Source organism: Lichenostomus cassidix, chromosome 8, assembly GCF_008360975.1.
Source record: "Lichenostomus cassidix isolate B80296 chromosome 8, HeHo_3.0, whole genome shotgun sequence".
NCBI classification, from domain to species: Eukaryota; Metazoa; Chordata; class Aves; order Passeriformes; family Meliphagidae; genus Lichenostomus; species Lichenostomus cassidix.
The window spans coordinates 2,221,018-2,238,077 of NC_139489.1; the positions used below are offsets into that span (position 1 = coordinate 2,221,018).

Here is a 17,060-nt window from a genome sequence, read left to right on the forward strand (position 1 = left end):
CGCGATTACAAACTCAGGACTCCTGTTCCCATTTTTCATTCCATTGTTCCATTCCTTGTGTGGCAGATTTAACAGCAGCAGCAGCAGCATCTAGAGCCCACATATTGCTGGAATCCTCCCGAGGCCAATATCTCCCTTTTCATTTGTAGCTCCAATTTAAGCACATTTCACTAGAACACTCTCAGTCTTCGCTGCTGGGCTGGATGTCTGTCTGTGGAATCACTCAGACTTCAGCTGTCTGTACCTGATAAAGACATTTTTCCCTGGATTTAAACATAACTGAGGTGGGGAGGGTGGGATGAGAGCTCAGCCAAGGGAGAAGCTGTTCAGTAACACAGGAGTCACAAAGCCTTCTTGCTTAGGTTGGTCCCCACTGCTGACTGACTGCAGCAGGGCACAAAGCACAGCTCTCAGGCTTGGCTTTGCAGCAGCAACAGCCTGATTTTGGCAGCCTGGAGCCCTCACAGGGTAATTATCCCTAGCAGCTCCAGGGGCAAACAGTGGGCCTTGAACAGCTGCAGTTTCAAGTCACAGTTTTCCTGATTATTCCCTCGCTCTTCCTTAACAGATGGGGTTTGTTCAAGGGATGACTCACCTGGACTGACAGAATGAATCTAAATATTCTTCTGTCAAACTGCATCCCACCCCCAGGAAGCTCCCCAGAAAACCTTCTGGGCTCTCCAGGTGATCAGGGAAGTTTTTTCCTCCCCAGCTCCAGTGTTCAGCTCTCACACCAACTCCTGTTAGCTGAGCACAGGCATGTTCTGCTATTTTTTGTGTTCCAGCTCCCTGCCTTTATGGATCATTTTATTTTACAGATCGAGTATCTTACAGTTTGTTAATTGCCTTAAAAATGCTTTTTATTAAAGTCAGCTGAAAGTCGAAGTACAAAAAGAAAATTTACCACATTCAGAGTAGACAACTCAGTATAAAAAATCCTCCATAAGAGGTCTGCTGTTGTTTACTACAAAAAAGACACAGGATAAAGTATGTTTTTCTTCCTTTCTGTGGAAGGTTGAGCTAATGACCATTCCCCACCGCCTCCACCTCCAGAGAGCCCTAAGTTACACCCCTGCAATCTCCTTTTATATCAGAGGTGCCTCTTCAGCAATTAGCTGAAGCCTCTGAGCCTCTGAGCTCTCCTCCCTCCCAGCTTCTCCAACCTGCCTGGAGGAACATTCCCACACCAGCCTTGCAACTGCTGAATCCCCTCTGGCATGGCTGAGAGTCTCAATCACCCAGGCAGCAAGGACAGAGTCAATAACCAGCAGTAATCAACTCGACCATTGCTAAATTATTCAGCTGGCAGTGAAGCAGTGCTCCCACCCTGCTCAGAAAATGTTTGTGTCTTACAGTGGTGCCTTTCCCATGTGCTGCCAGGAGTGGAATCCCTGAAAATCGACTGTCCTGGGTCATAGGAAATCATTGCAAGTTGGTAACTGGACAAGATGTGGCAGCATTTACCAGTGTGGGGTGATGATGGGGTTGGGATTTCAGAGTATGATGGGATGGGATGGGATAGGATGGGGTGGGAGGGACCTTAAAGCTCATCTCACTCCATCTCCTGCCACACAACACCTTCCACTAGGTCAGGTTGATCCAAGCCCTGCTCAACACCCACAGCCTCTCTGGACAAACCCCACGTGCCACCTGGATGAGTACAAATGAAAACAATTCCTTGATGCCCTGCCCTCTGAGGATTTAAGATGAAAACCTCACAGATTGAAATCTCACAGATGAAAATCCTGGGGAGCAGCATTACAGCCTCAAACCTCATTCTGGAGATGTTTCTGAAAACACTTCTTTTTTTTCCCCCCTGTTTTAAATTCCCACTCTGAGGTTACTTTTACAAGTTTGATTGGACTACAACCAAAAAAAAAATTATGAAAAAAAAATCCCAAACTGAAAGCCCTGTGCTTCAGCCAGCTCCACTCTGCACTTTAATTGCTTTAAAGCAGAGGCCATGTGTTGTGTTCTCTCAGGGGTACGTGGGAAGGTGAAATGAAAGTGAGTGAAGGAAAAAAAAATACTTACAAAAAAAAATCAACACTTCGAGTGAAATGAAATAGAACTGCTCCAGGGCTAGAGCAGTCTGAAGATCAACAACATGAAGACAACTCCCAAGGACAATCCCTCCTTCCCCAAGCCTTTCCTGCAAGCACATCTTCCCAGCTGGTGCTCCCCCAGCACAGAGCCCCAGTCCTGGCTCATAATACATCACTGGAAAGGCTTTGGGCTTTAATGGGATGGACATCTCCTCACCAAAAAACATTTCACAGGGGTTAAGACATCACTTTCCAACCTCCTGAACAAATTAACCTCCCTGCTCACAGGCTGTATTTTTCAAGTCTCTACTTGGTGATTCCTGATGAGATTCCTGAGGTTATGACTTAAAAGTTGCACTCAATATTTCATTTTGAAGCAGCCTGTCCCTGGCTGCCAGATTTATTATTCCAAAAGCTGGGCTTTGTACATCTTGTGCTCAAGGAAGATATAAAATATTCTGAGAGCTTTCCCATCCCGTGTGAGCTGCTGAGTACCCTCAGCTCAGCATTTTTAGATCAAGAGCATTTTAGTACCACATGGGTGAGGCCCTTGTAGGCTTGCCATGTCCATTTTAGGCTTGACACGTTTAAAAGAGCAGCATTCCTGGCTTCCCCCATGCTGATAAATTGCTTCTGAGATCCCAGGAGCTGAGGTTCAAATCCTTCAGGGCTTTGCAGGCACTCCTGCTGAAGCCAATTACAATTCATTCTAATATCTCTGCACTGCAGCAAACGGTGGGTCTTGGACACAAAATTTCTGCCACACCACGAGACCTTCAGGACTGATCAACTTATTTTATCTTGACTTTTAAAACACAAAAAATGTCCATCTGGATAACTGAGTTAAAACCAAATGACAGAGAGCAAGGCAGATACATCACTCAGCTCCATGGACTTGCTTTGTTGTTTTTCTCTCCAAGCCATGAAACTCAGAAAGACAGAAACTTTCCTACAGCCCTGAGCAGTATTTGCTTTTACTCCTCATTATGTGAACTTCGTTTCAACTCTTTACAAAAGGTTTTCTGACTCCAGGGCAAGAAGAAAAGGGAAGGCATCAAAATAATTTGGAAAAGATCAGAAAGCAGACAGAAAAATGGGAGGATGGCAGAAGGATCTTTAAGGTACTTTCCAACCCAAACTAGTCCAGGATTATGTGATCCCAGCAACTCCTGCCTTGGAGAAGAAGGGTTTGCAGGGATTGTTTTGGAGAAGGAAGTCATGGAGAATCCCAGAGAGGTTCTCTGCACATGGCAAATGATCAGGTGAGACTGTGGTTTCCCAAAAGCAGCTTGTTTCCTATGAAACACCATTTCTTGCCTTTCAATGAGCAGAGTCAGAATTATGAAAAGAAACAGGGACTCGTTTTGGTAAGAACTGTAAGTTGAGGATCTGAAAAGTGGGGAGTTGGACCTCCCTCCCTTCATGGTTTCAGTTACTGCACTCCAGTGCATAGACTTTTAAAATCAGCTCCTAGGAGGGCACTTTAATGAATAAACTAATGAAAGTACAATACTTAACCAAAACCATTTACTCAATTTAAAGAATAAAACCCTTTGCATTTTTCTCATCTGCTCTGTAAAGAAGTTATTTACAATTTTCATTTATTTATATTAAAATCTCATGAAAGACACACACCATATTGCATCTGACAGACTGCCATGCATTATTTCCAAATTCCAGTTAAATGAAAAGGCAGGGAGATGACTAACACTGAGCAACTTATTTGAATTTACTCAACACTGAGGAGCTTCACAAAAGGAGACTGGGGACAAAACTGTATGGCTGGAGAGAGTGAAAACTAACCCAGATCCATCTCCATGGGAAACAGAGCCATTCATCCCAATTTTCCATAACTGGAGACTGGGATAAATGGGACCAAAACATGATTTTTTTCCAATTTCAGCTCTCATGCTGTAAAAGGTCCAGCCCACTCTGCAAAACAGAACTTTCCTTTTCCTTTGGACTTCCTTTCTTCTTTACTTTCAAAATTTTTTTTTTTTTTTGGCTGTAAGAAGACTACATTGCAACTGGCAGTACCTGCTGACACTTCCTGCACTTTGATACTTAATGATGCACCACTATAATATTTTGGGGAGTAACTGCAAGTTACCAATGCAGCCCCACTGCCTGAAGTGTTTCTGTGTCAGGGAATTCAGGAGAACCCAGCAAAGACACCTCTGCAACAGACTTGTTTACTGAAAGAGCTGGATTTGACATTTAAAAAACTCAATCTGGCTTCTCTTACATTGCTGCAAAGCATCTCTCAAATGGAAAGTGGAGAGGAGACAGCAAGAGCAGAGGCAGAGAAGGGTTTAGCATCACTAATTTGCTGAGCTCACACTTGAACTGATACATTTTAATTCATCTGAAGATTTAAAAAAAAAAAAAACATGGCATATCCAAGAGGCAGATTAAGCCCAAAGACACAGAAAACAATAAAAGATTACCTTTGGTTTACCTCTGTTCTGCAAGGGCTCTGTTCTGGCAGGCAGATAAATCACAGTTTGTTTAAACAGCTACTGAGCATTTCTGCTCTCAGGACCAGAGGTGCTATCCTTGCTGAGGCAGCTCAACCTCTGCAACATTAATTTCTAGCCCAGCCATTCTGGTAACTTACCTGCTTGCAGCTCCTAATTCACAATGCTTCAATAAAAGAAAACACATTTGCAACCTCTGACCTCAGCAGAAAGCACTGCTGAAACACAATTTACACAGGAATTGCTGATCTGATACAAGGCAAAATTATCAATTTTTAAATGGTGATTATAGCTGTTGGTTTGTCCTCCCCGTCCCGAACAATTTCTTAGATCAATTACACATTCAGGGCATTATTACTTTCCGTGTTTTCTCTGTGTTTGACTGCAGCACATCTGAGTTGAACACAAACTCACCAGAGGAGTGTCTTTGCCACCAACAATGCTGAGCCCAAGGCCTGAGCGACCCTTGGAGATCTCGATGGTCATCTCCTGCCCTGGAACTATGGGACAAGTTGCTGGATCCACAGGCTGTGGAGCTGGGAAGACACCTAGGAACATGAAAAGGGAAAGAAATAAGTCACAAAATGCAATAAGAAAATGAGAATACCAAAGGAATTGTAGGACAACGACTAATTAAGATTTTTTTTTTTTGCTCTTTATTTTAACAAAATTGAACTAGAGGAGAATTCTGAGTCACTGCTGAAGTGTCTAAATCAGAGTGACTGGAGTTCTGGGAATAAGTGCTCACAGGAAATGCCTGTGAGGACATCTAAGTCAGTTTTAACCTCTACAATTCAGACCATGATGGAAAGGGATATTCCATTCAGGACAGATAAAGCCACATTCCAGCACCGTGGAATGAACAGGCTGTCCCAATTTGTCCTTTCTTCTACTTCAGACAAAAAGAAGAACATCTTTGCATGTAAAAGTGGGAAAAACAAGACTCCTTCAAGCTCTCAAAGACTGTGAAAGGAGAGAAAAATACAAACACTTCATAAAATAACTTGGAATAGATCACTGGATGTTCAAAGAAACAAAACTTCAGCAAAAGTCATCTGGAAAAAAAAAAGGAAAACATCCATCTTGGGTTAGGCTACTAAAAATACAATATATTGTGGAAAAATCCCTGATTCCTGCTATGGAATATGAAAATTCAAAAATACTATGGAATATGTAAAAATACAATATATTGTGGAAAAATCCCTGATTCCTGCTATGGAATACGTAAAATTCAAAAATACTACGGAATATGTAAAAATCCAATATATTGTGGAAAAATCCATGATTCCTACTACGGCTGGTGACTTCTGTCTCTGGAGAAAGGTAGGCAGGCGTTGGCTCCAGGGGTATCTCCTGGGAGCTCCCTGGTGCTTTCGTTGAAGATTTCGACTGTTTGATCTGGTTGAGGACCTAAAAGCAAAGCAGAGGGAGGAGAGATCAATTATCAGCCACAGAAAGGCTTGGTATGATGAAATCATTATCATCAGCTGCTCATTATCGTGTTTCACTAAATCCTCAAAATCAATAGAAGGAAAACAAGCAATTTCCGCACAGTTGAAGGGGAGCCAGTAATTTTTTAAGTTTCCGTCAATGAAATTATTAAATTGAAAATGATTTTAATGTCTCCCCTTTCCCCACGTAAATCACTCAATCTTCAACTAGCTCAAGCCCTAGGAACCTCCCTTGCTGGTTAATATAAACACACAAACATTTTCTTAAATGTACAAACATTTTCCAAATAAATACACAAACATTTTCCTAAATGTACAAACGTTTTCCAAAACACACAAATATTTTCCTACATTTTCCGGGAGCTGCTCCTTTGTCTCCTGCACATCTGCCACCACTGGTTTGTCAGCTTTACATTTCACATCCTAAAAAGACAAAAAAAAATTGAAAGTGAAGTGGATTGAAAATGTCCCATCAGCTTCAATAAAATATCCTCCAAAACTCACAATGGTGATTCTAGGCAAACACAGTGAAAACCCCTTGATAAACAGCCTGTTTTGCAGAAAAGATGAGTACCAACTTCCAAAGATTATTTCAAATATTTTTCAAATATTCCAAAGATATTGTGCATGTCAGAAAGAATTTCTAATTAAGCTGACAATTTATGCACTAAAAAGAAAAAAGAATTGTAGGTAACTCACGCTTGGAGATACTGGCCTTGTTTGCTGCAGCTTTATTATGTTAAATCATGCCAACTTTTTTTTTCCCCCTTGAATTTTTCTCCAAACTCGCTGTAACTCTACAACTACAACCATTATCCAAAAGGATAACAGGAAAAAAGATAAAGTGGTGATCTCATTGTATTATCAGAGGTGTCAGGGGAGAAATGGGAAGACTGCTTTGTCATTTTCTGAGAGATTGTTTTAATGAGCAGTGAAAAATTACTTCATACTTCCCATTTTCGTTGTGATATGTGACTGAAATATAAAGTCTCATCTTGCACAGCAAGCAAGCACCAGGCACCACCTTTACATCTCTCTGATCTTATAGCTGAGGCTGTGCTGGAGGTACTTGAATAAAATAAGCACCAAAAGCACTCAGCCCAAATAGTTTAATTCAAATTCAACCCCCTCAGCTCCATCCAAAAGCACTTTTACACAGCTCCTCCTCTTTGCCAGTGCTTCAAGGATGTGTTTTCTGTTTGAGGTAAAGGCAGATTATTGTTCAGAGCTCAAACCTTTAAAGGCAAACAAATCCATTCTCACACACCATTTTCAGCTTGGTCAAATTAGAACTTCTAAAATATCCCAAAGCAAATCGATTTTTTTTTCAATTTATCAATTCTGTTCCAAGGACACCTTGGAAAGGCAGATTGCTGCAGCCCTCAGAAACCCAGAACCTTCTCTCAGGCCACCTCAAACCTCAGCTAATAAACATGCAGACTTTGCCTAACACTTCCACTGGCTCCAGTTCAGAAACAAAGTTGTTTTCCTTCCCCCTTCTTATCATCCAAGCCTACAATGATGTCCATTATACGACTTTATAGCTTTTAAAGTGATGAAGTGACAACAAAGGGTATGTTGTGAGAGACTGACAAATTTATCAGCAACAGATGAATGGAGAATGATGTGAATTTTTACATTTTCCTTTCATTACAGCTGTCACTTGGTGAGACATCCTGCCCCTGCTTTGAGCTGTACATACTTGTGGAAGATCTCTGCTGATAAGCACATACTTTTTATTTACTCAGTCAACTTGATCTTACTTGTTGACTTTTACATTCCTGACTTCTCCTGACATAGGAGTGAGAAATTCAGTAACAATGGTGAAGCAGCACTGAGGTAGCAACCATCCTGCTATGAAAAACAAGGCACTGTTTTCTTTTGCACCCACAGTCACTGGAAGACTGCAAGAGAAATCTCCTTTCCCCAAAATACCAATTTCTCTTGCGCTGCACTGCAAAGTATTAATGCCAGTTGTGCCTACAAAGCCACTTCCTTCTGGCCAGAACCAAAACTGGGATCCCCCCAGAAATATTTCCCATGTATCTTTAAAATCCTGATGGTAAGAAAACTCTGAAATTGTGAAGCTGGATTTTGCCACTGTTTTCCATCCATTTTTAGCCCTACTAAACCAAGGACTGCCCCAACAGAGGCATCTTCCCTCCACTCCTCTCTTGGATTGCTGCAATTTGTTTTCCCCATTAAATCCACCCTTCCTCTAACACCACTCAAAAACCTGCACAGCACTACAGGCTACACCAAATGTTCATTTTTTGTATAACGTATTTAATATATTTTTATCCTCTTCAGTCTTTAAGCAATTTCTTGCATTACCTTGCAATCCCTCTAAAATTTCTTGCCAAGTTGAGCAAGAGCTCCAATGGAACAAGGTGAATGACACCTGCAAATACATCCACTGAAACTCTGATTCATTTCTATTCCAGCCCATCACAGGAATCTGCACAAGGCTACCAAATAGCAATGATTCAACCTTTTTGTAATCCATTGGGGACATAAATCAATCCATGGGTGATTAATTCCGATGCTTGAATAGCACATAACACTTCCTAACTCTCAGAATTTGCAGACTCATTAATTAAACACTCACTAGCTACAGAGCATTATGTATATTCAATTTACATTTGCAAACCCCAAGACGCTCCTTGTATAAAAGACATGATGGAGCTGGAAGAAGACATCTAAGGGGGAAAAAAAAAAATCCAGAAATGTCAGGTTTGCTTAGCTGAGGACACAGACTGTGCACACACAGCAAGGGCTGCACTCCTTGAAACTGGAGCAGGCAGCAAAAAGACTCTCTCAGCAAATCTGAGGTACCTCCAGCTTAGCCACGTTTAGTATTTTCCATTTCAAACTTTCTACACAGAGGCCAAAAAAAAGAGATTAGAGCTGCACCCTGAAGGACTTTCAGATTCCTGATAACGCATGATCCTGACCTATTAAACAACAAAAAGCTCCATCTGTATCAATGAGAAGTTCAGTATTTATTACAGTGCACACTGACAGAACCACATTAAACCACAAGTTATGGCCTTAATGTAGAAATTACTGATAGCAACTCTATAGCTGTGTTATTCAGGAGGCCAGGCTAGATTATGATAATAGACATTCTGGCCTTAGAATTTATGAAGCTATGAATAGAAATAAGAATATGATTTACAGACCAGGCTTTTTCAAACGTTTGTCACACATGGATGGCAGGAGTGGAAATGCAATCCCCTCCCTCACCAAGAACCCAAAGAGGGCCAAAATGCTCCATGAAAACTCTTATCTTGGTATTTTAACAAGTTTTACTGAGTGCTTAGTCCATGAAAGCAGGCTGTGCATGTAAAGCTGAGTTTGATTCTGCTTTTACATGGAAATTACTTGACAAAAGTGCTGCAACACTCTGATAAAAAGGCAGAGAAAACCAACCAAGCCAAGAAAACCAACCAAGCCAGTGAGCCTCCACTTTCTAACCTCTAATCATCATTAAATATTGCTTTAGGTCACTCACAGCTTTGTTGGGTTCCTCATCAGCCAAGCTTTTCATGACAACTTCCAAACTTGGGTCTTCCTCACCACTTGCAGGTTCAGTGCCACTGTGGTCCTGGAGAAAGGATTAACAACAGATTTTACACATTTTTCTGCTCCCCCAGAACAGCTAAAGAGAAAAATCACTTTTACCCTTTTCTGTTGTTTTTTTAATACAACAATCTCTGGAGCAGAGTTGCTCCAGCCCTAGGAGCAGCTCTGTGGCTGAGATTTTACATTTAAGCAAATAACTTAATGAGATATTTTACATTTAAGTGAATAACTCAAATGTCTCGACCACCCCTTGAGCGGACAAAGTACCTCTGTTCATTTTGCAACAAAATATCTCATTCTGTGGCTTTCTGGTTTACAGAAATTAATATTTAGTATGCTTTATTTCTTTATTTCTTTTCTCAGTATGCTTTATTTATTTTTTTATTTATTGCCCACAGAATCACACCACAGCACAGCTTTATCCTGACCTGAAACTGTGCAATGAAGCCAGATTTAAGGTGTATTTACTGTTTATCACTTTTCATATTAAAATACATTTATAAAGATAAAGAGATAAGATGAAGATGAAGAGGTAAGATAAAGAGATAAGCTGAAGAAAACAAACACAATAATCCATGGTAACTATGGCATTCTGATATTCCATTACACCAGCCAGGCTGTTTAATGTGATCTGACAAGTTACATGCAGGGTGCATGTAACACACAATGTTAAATATTTATGTGGTATTTCTAGGATATTTGAAGATATAATTTCAAGATATAAGGCTATTTTTTTCTTTATTTAAAGACAGGAAGAGCTGCCAAAGAAAGCAATGTAAACTTCTGTGTAACATCACTATATTTAGTTATGTTTATTTTCTATAATAAAAAGATACCAGCTAGAAGGAAAAACCTGCATTTACTTATAAAACAAACATAATGTAAATAGTAAGAACTTGCCATTAATGCATGAAACTCGACCTACAAGCATCTACCTCTAGAGGCAAACAAAGACACACTTTGGTAGAGTCTAATTCCAGCCACTCAACCCCAGCACAGACTGTGCCTAAACAAAGCTTTGTGCTTCATCCTGAAGACACAAATATTAAACAAAGCTGGGAATAAATGCAGATTTTAAAGAGACAACAAAACTAAAAGGAACTGTGTAAATTGTAGAGAAATTTGCAATGCAGCAGCTGCACCTGGGATGTGCTGCTGGTGGGGAGGGGAGAAGGAAAAAACCAAAGCACTGTCCAAAAATGACTCAGATCCACATAAAATCCAAGCAGTTCTTGCACTGTACAACAACAGGCCTGCAAGGAGCAGCCATCAGAGGGAATAAAATCTGGAAAACAACAGCAAGTGTGCAAACAGGAGATGAATTCAGAGTTACCTCCTGTGGCCCCTGCTGAGGGATCCCAGCCATGCTCATGGAAAATACCAGCAGTTCAATGCTCATGAATTTATTGAGGCAAAACCAAACCCCAATCGAATTACAAAACATCTTTTGCTTTATTAGCTCAGATAGAAATAGAATTAAAATGCAGCAGCAAGGCTAACCATGTAGTTTATCCAGAAAATTTAGTTATGCCATATTGAGATGTCAAAATGATAACAAGTGTGGTGGCTGCAGGGATTCCTGGTGCACAGGGGAGCAATCAGTCTGCTCTGGGGCTGGTGAAGCAACAAAAATCATGGAAAACATTGGCAACATGACCAACTGGGATTGGTTTTGCACTGGAAAATTGTTCCAGGCAAAAGTGCCTCACCAGGACCACTCCAACCAGGTGAAGAAGGAGCAGAACAGGAGGTGGCAAGGATTTAATTTGGAGCCTTTCCTTTCCTCCTGTGCAGCAATAACCTGTTTAATACCTGCTGGTAATGCCATGCAGGTCTGTCAGCAACAAGCAGATCGATAAAAAACAGACAGGGGAAAATAAGCCTATTAGGCCAAGTCTCTACCCAATGCATTTGATGATCTCTGGTTTAATTAGACAAGGTGCTCAAACTTATCACGAGCTGCTAATTATGATTAATCTCTCCAATTTAGCAGTCCCTAATTAAAAACAACAGCCCACAAAGCTTACCTCAATGGAAGAGTGGGAGCCTGAAGGCAGTGGGAAGGGAGTGACAGCCATCTGGTTGACTGCATCTTCACTCCTGTAGAACCAAAAATCCCAAAACATTACACACCAAACCAGGATGGACAAACTTTTCCTTCCAGTTGGTTCTGCCCACTGAGAAAATCCCCTCACCAGCACAAAAACTGTTTCTTGCCAGAGCTGGAGCTTTGCAAATCATTTCATTTTTGCTCTGGTTCTTTGGTCCCCAACAGATCACATATCTGCATGGGACCAGAGTAGGTTCATCTGGGACACACTGACTTCATGTTCATCTGGGACACACTGACTTCATGTCCTTGGGAAATCTAATTCTGTGGGGATTATCTGAGGATGCAGTTGGAGCTCACGGTCCTTACACATCCATCCTTACACAACACTTAGCCTCTTTCAATAGTCTCTACATCTGTAAACTGCTCATTTATAGTCTCACATTCCCATTGCTCAAATATGCCTGCTTTAATACAATAGATTGCTTTTTCTCCTTTTTTTGCCCATTTTTCTAAAAGATTCAACGTAAAAACTTGGAAAAAATGCAGGGAGAAGAGCAGATGAACACTGATTCTCCCTACACATAAAGTGAATTATTTTTCCAAAATGCTCATGATGTATGGCATCTTTTTCTCTCTCTTTAAAATGCCTCTGAAGTTGACATCTGATTACTTTGCTACATTTTCTTTGTTTTATTAAACAGCATTCTGCCTTGCTAATGTTTTTCCTCGACTGCCATTTAAACTGATTTGTTTTCTGGAATCAGCTCTGCATTTTTTTTTTTTGGCCTCTGTAAAACGAAACCAGGTAACAGATTGATTCAGTGATATAGTTTAAGGAAAATCATCAGAGAATTATGGAATGGTTTGGGTTGGAAAGGACCTTAAAGCTCATCCAGTTCCACCCCTGCCATGGCAGGGACACCTTCCACTATCCCAGGCTGCTCCAAACCTCATCCAGCCTGGCCTTGGACACTTCCAGGGATCCAGGGGCACCACAGCTTCTTTGGGAAATCCATTCCAAAGTCTCCCCACCCTCACAGGGAACAATTCCTCCCCAATATCCAACCCAAACCTCCCCTCAGCCAGTTTAAAGCCATTCCCCCTTGTCCTAGAACTTCCTGCCTTTCCACTAAGTCCCCCTCCATCCTTTTTTTGCAGGGAAATCAGTAATGTTGCTGCTTCACAGATCTTAGATGAAAGGAAGTGACTCCTCATGGCTCTTCTGGGTTTGATTTTTTTACCACATTCCTTGTTACTGTGACACGAGCAAAATTATTTCCTCTTTAATTTCTGGAATAAACTATTAGACTAGCACATGTTTAAGCACATTCTATGGAAGTGCCTGAAAGAAAAAAAGTCTCATTTTCCTCCTGAAGGGTTAAAACCCACAGAGCTAGCCTATCCTGATCACTGAGAAATAACACTGTGAATCAACAGCTCTCAGCACAGCAGCACAGGGGAGTCACAGGCATTGGAAATGATAAATCCTGCAGGCAAAGGTTGGTGAATTCATTTACTTATCTCCAACCACACAGCCACACCATGCAAAGGAGCTGGCTGGGTGCTGCTCAGTGCTCTCCTGGCTCCCAGCCTCTCCTCCTGGCCCTGCTCAGAGCCCTGCAGCACCGAGAACCCAGCCTGGGAGAGGCTTTGGGGTGCAGAGGTGCAGGGCCAGCACAGGCATGGCACCAAACCCACGAATTTCATCAGCATTGCACCATTTCCAAGTGCATTCCACCCCAGGAGGCATGTTGGGCAAGGCCAGTTTCCCTGCCCTTATCTCCCTGAGACATCGATCTCATTACAGTGCTTTTCTAACCTACAGGAATAAATCAGCACACTGATTTTTCCTTGACTGCAGAGGTTTTCCTGACAATAGTTTATGTGGAGCACAATCAGCATGAGAACTGAGCCCTCCCTGGAGCTCACAATGCACGCTGCTTGCTGTGCAATTAGGAGCAAACATGGGAATAAAAAGAAATATATATATATACATATATACACACATATATATATATACACACACACACACATACATATATATATACAGATATACATATATATACACACACATATATATATACACATATATATATATATACACACACAGATACATATATATATATATATATATATGCCTTTGTAAGAAATACCCTAAAAATTTCTAGACACAATCTTCATGACAAACTCGGGTGTAATTAATTATCCAAACTAGATTTCACTTCATCGACACACACCTTTGGTTTGGTTTTTTTTTTCCATCAGTGGGAAAATATCTTTATGCAGCTTTAAATGGATAGCCATTTTTGTTCCAAGCAATTAAAAAACACTTATGGTAATTCCCGGGGGGAAAAAAATGCAAAAATATAAAAAAACCCCAAGGTTACACAGTGTCACAACTTGTAATCTCCCCCTGCTAGGACTCGTACATATTTAAATACTTTAATGCTGCTTCAAAGGAGAATGCTTCAAAGCAGAATCAAAGTGGGAATATATTTTAAAGTGACAGATCTAATAATAAATTGCTGTTTCTGCTCTCCACTTCCACAAGTGTCCTCGACTAAAACATGAATTTATTTACAGCTAAAAGGAGCAATCATTTTCTTTTGATGCAGAGGCAGACAGCTTAGAAGTCTGAACATCATATTTAAATTACAGCGACTGCAAACGAGCATTCAACATATTTGCCAATAGTTGCTCCAGAACCACCTCCAAAAAAGCTGTTCTCAGCTGCTGCTGCTCAGTGCTTGGGGTTAAGGTGTCTAAACCTTCACACTCAAGATTCAGGCTTCGTTCCTTACTACATTTGACATCTTTCTTGTCTGAATAGGACCCCTGGATATTCCCCATACTGTCTTACAGACAGAGAGAAAAATTCCTGATGTTTTGCTCTGTCTGCACCTTTGCAGCTGAAGCAAAATAAATACATTTATTACTGAATTCACTGCCACAAATACTCAGTACAAAAGGAGCCTAAAGAGCAAATAGAAATCCAAAGGGAATTCCCATTCCATGCTGCAGAAAGTAAAGGGAGTTGTAGTTCGTGCTGCAAAGCAAAACCAAGAGAAATCCCAACCCAGACCCAAATGACCTAAATGACCTAATTTATCCCAGGACACACCAAATTGCTCTCAGGGAGCTCCTGACAACTGTTGAACACACCACAGATATCCAGATGTCCTCTGGATGGGTGAACTGAGGGAGATGAACCTCCTGCCAAACCATCTGCAGCTCCACAGCTCATCAACAGCTCTGCAAGGGGCTGGAGGTGCTTTTTTGGGGGTGCAAAGCACACCAGGAATCAGAAGAAAAACCCAACAGCTTGCATGAAGTGACACATCTTAGATGGAACAGAGCTGTGGAAAAAGCAAATAAATGTTTGCTCTGTAAGGTGACTCCAGGACATAAAGTCCTGCAGATTATAGAAAATTTATATTGTCCACATACTGCTTGTTAAATTAATTAAAAAAAAAAAAAAAATCAGGGTAGGATCTCGTATTTTCTCATCTTTGTTTTCCCTCTAGAAGTTCCTTTGGAAAAGAGGAGCTGCAGGAAAGCTGCACACTGAGCACACGTTGGGTTTCTCCTTCAGCTGGTTCAAGGCAGGAGCTCTGTGCTGTGCATCTCCCCAAAAAATCTCTCCTCCAGCAGCAAGAACAGTCTTGTTCTCCACTTCCTCTCCATCCACTCCCAATTACATGGGAGCCACAGGCACACAGGTATTTTAAATGAGCAACTAATGTTCATATAAACTGCAGCTTAGGTCATCAAAGGTTTTGAAGGAGCCCAAATTACTGAACTTCCTGAACTGTGCTCTTGTTCCCACATGTGTATGACAGAGAGGAGGAAACAGCTCTGGAGAAAACAGGAAAAGTTCAAACTTGCACACACACAGGGCCTGGCAAGGGCTTATTTTTAAAGCTTTCCCACATGAAAGAACCTGAGCAATCAAAGCAAGTAAAAACAGGAGTTCATGCTCTTAAAATATGGCCAATTATGTCGGTTTGAACAAATGTAAAAATAATTTCTAAAGCATGACGGTATTTGAGAGTGGCATTAAATATAAAATGTCACTTCCAGAGGCTCTGAAAGAAGAGTCAAAGTCACAGCAATGGGGAGTGTTGAAGAGCCCAGAAATGTCCTGGCTTTCCCAGTCCTTGGGGTAGAATGGATCTCTCTCCTTTGCACATCCCCAAAAATATCACAGCTGGAAATGGAAGGAGGGGTTGGGTGGCAGAGATCTGTGGGTTCTCCAAAGAGCTAAAATCCCATCAGCAGGAATCAGCAATATCAGAGCAGTGGCAGCAGTGTGGGAGGGATCTGGACAGATAACAGATGGTATTTAAATCAGAAAAAACCCCTCACTATTAAAGCATTTCTCATGGTCTATCACAGCACAAGACAATTTTCTTTTAAGGGATAAAGGTAGACCAAGGAGTGACTCTCAGGACCAAACACAATGGGAGGATGGTTGGAAATCAGTGGAATTCACTTTGATTCAAGCATTCAGCTCTATTTGATGTGCTTATTATACCAACACTGAAGCACCAAACCAGATTAAAGGCAGTTAATTGAGCAGGGAAAAAAACCACTGAATTTGCTGAATCATAAAATTCTCACTGCAAAAGAGCATTCTGAGATAAACTGGATTTCCTACTCCAGATGTAAAATCTAATTGTATTGTTTCATTATGCATGTTACAAGGATGGACTTACAACACGTGAACAAAACCCACAGTGGGTAGAAACATCCAATTTTGGGGACTGGGGCACAGACACCCCTACAAGAAGCAAGGTGCTTTCTCATATTATTACCTGGCTAATTCCTCTTGGAGAATCAGACCAAGAATTTAAAAAACTAACTAAGATATTACATCCCTTATTGCTCCCTGAAAAAAGAAAAGTGACACTAGAACTGCAAACCTTTTAGATGCTCTTAGAAGCTCAAGTAATTAATGAGACCACTGGGAGAAAGGGTTGTGTTAAGACCTATATTTTGGAATCTGGCCAAAATCAACTGTTTTAAATAATCATCGTCAACTTAATTGAGGAAAAGATGCTCAGAAAGCAGAGTGAGAAGCCTTCAAACACAAGGGGATGTCTGTGATTCTCACAACAGCTACTGCACTGTGTCTCATCAGCAAAAATTGCAGGAAATGGTGGGAATGCAATTGTAACATTACCTGGGTATAAAAAAAGTGTGAAGAGATTTTTCCAGCACAAATGGTAAGTCAGGATTTTAGCAAAAAGTCCAAAAGGCTGAGGATACCTTTTATCCTTTATCTTTGTCTATTAAAAAAAAAAAAATTTGGGGTTGGAAGTGGATGATCTTTAAGGTCCTTTCCAAACCATTTTATGAAGTTATTTAATGATAGTTATTACAGCTCTCACAGAAAAGCTTTTCTGTGCCCAGGAATTTCTGGGCTTCTTTCACAACTGATTAAGGAGTT

General features: G+C 40.9%; 1 protein-coding gene across 4 annotated transcripts in view; it reads right to left on the reverse strand.

Annotated features, from left to right (window-relative positions):
- Window positions 1-17,060, reverse strand: part of PATJ (PATJ crumbs cell polarity complex component) — a 134,395-nt gene that overhangs the window by 26,548 nt on the left and 90,787 nt on the right. For all 4 annotated transcript variants that reach the window (XM_085067452.1, XM_085067453.1, XM_085067450.1 and 1 more), the window contains 5 exons: window positions 11,586-11,658; window positions 9,488-9,580; window positions 6,325-6,396; window positions 5,815-5,932; window positions 4,937-5,070 (listed from right to left, as the gene is read on the reverse strand). In XM_085067452.1, the coding sequence (XP_084923578.1) occupies window positions 4,937-5,070; window positions 5,815-5,932; window positions 6,325-6,396; window positions 9,488-9,580; window positions 11,586-11,658 (490 nt within the window). The remainder of the gene's footprint in view (window positions 1-4,936; window positions 5,071-5,814; window positions 5,933-6,324; window positions 6,397-9,487; window positions 9,581-11,585; window positions 11,659-17,060) is intronic.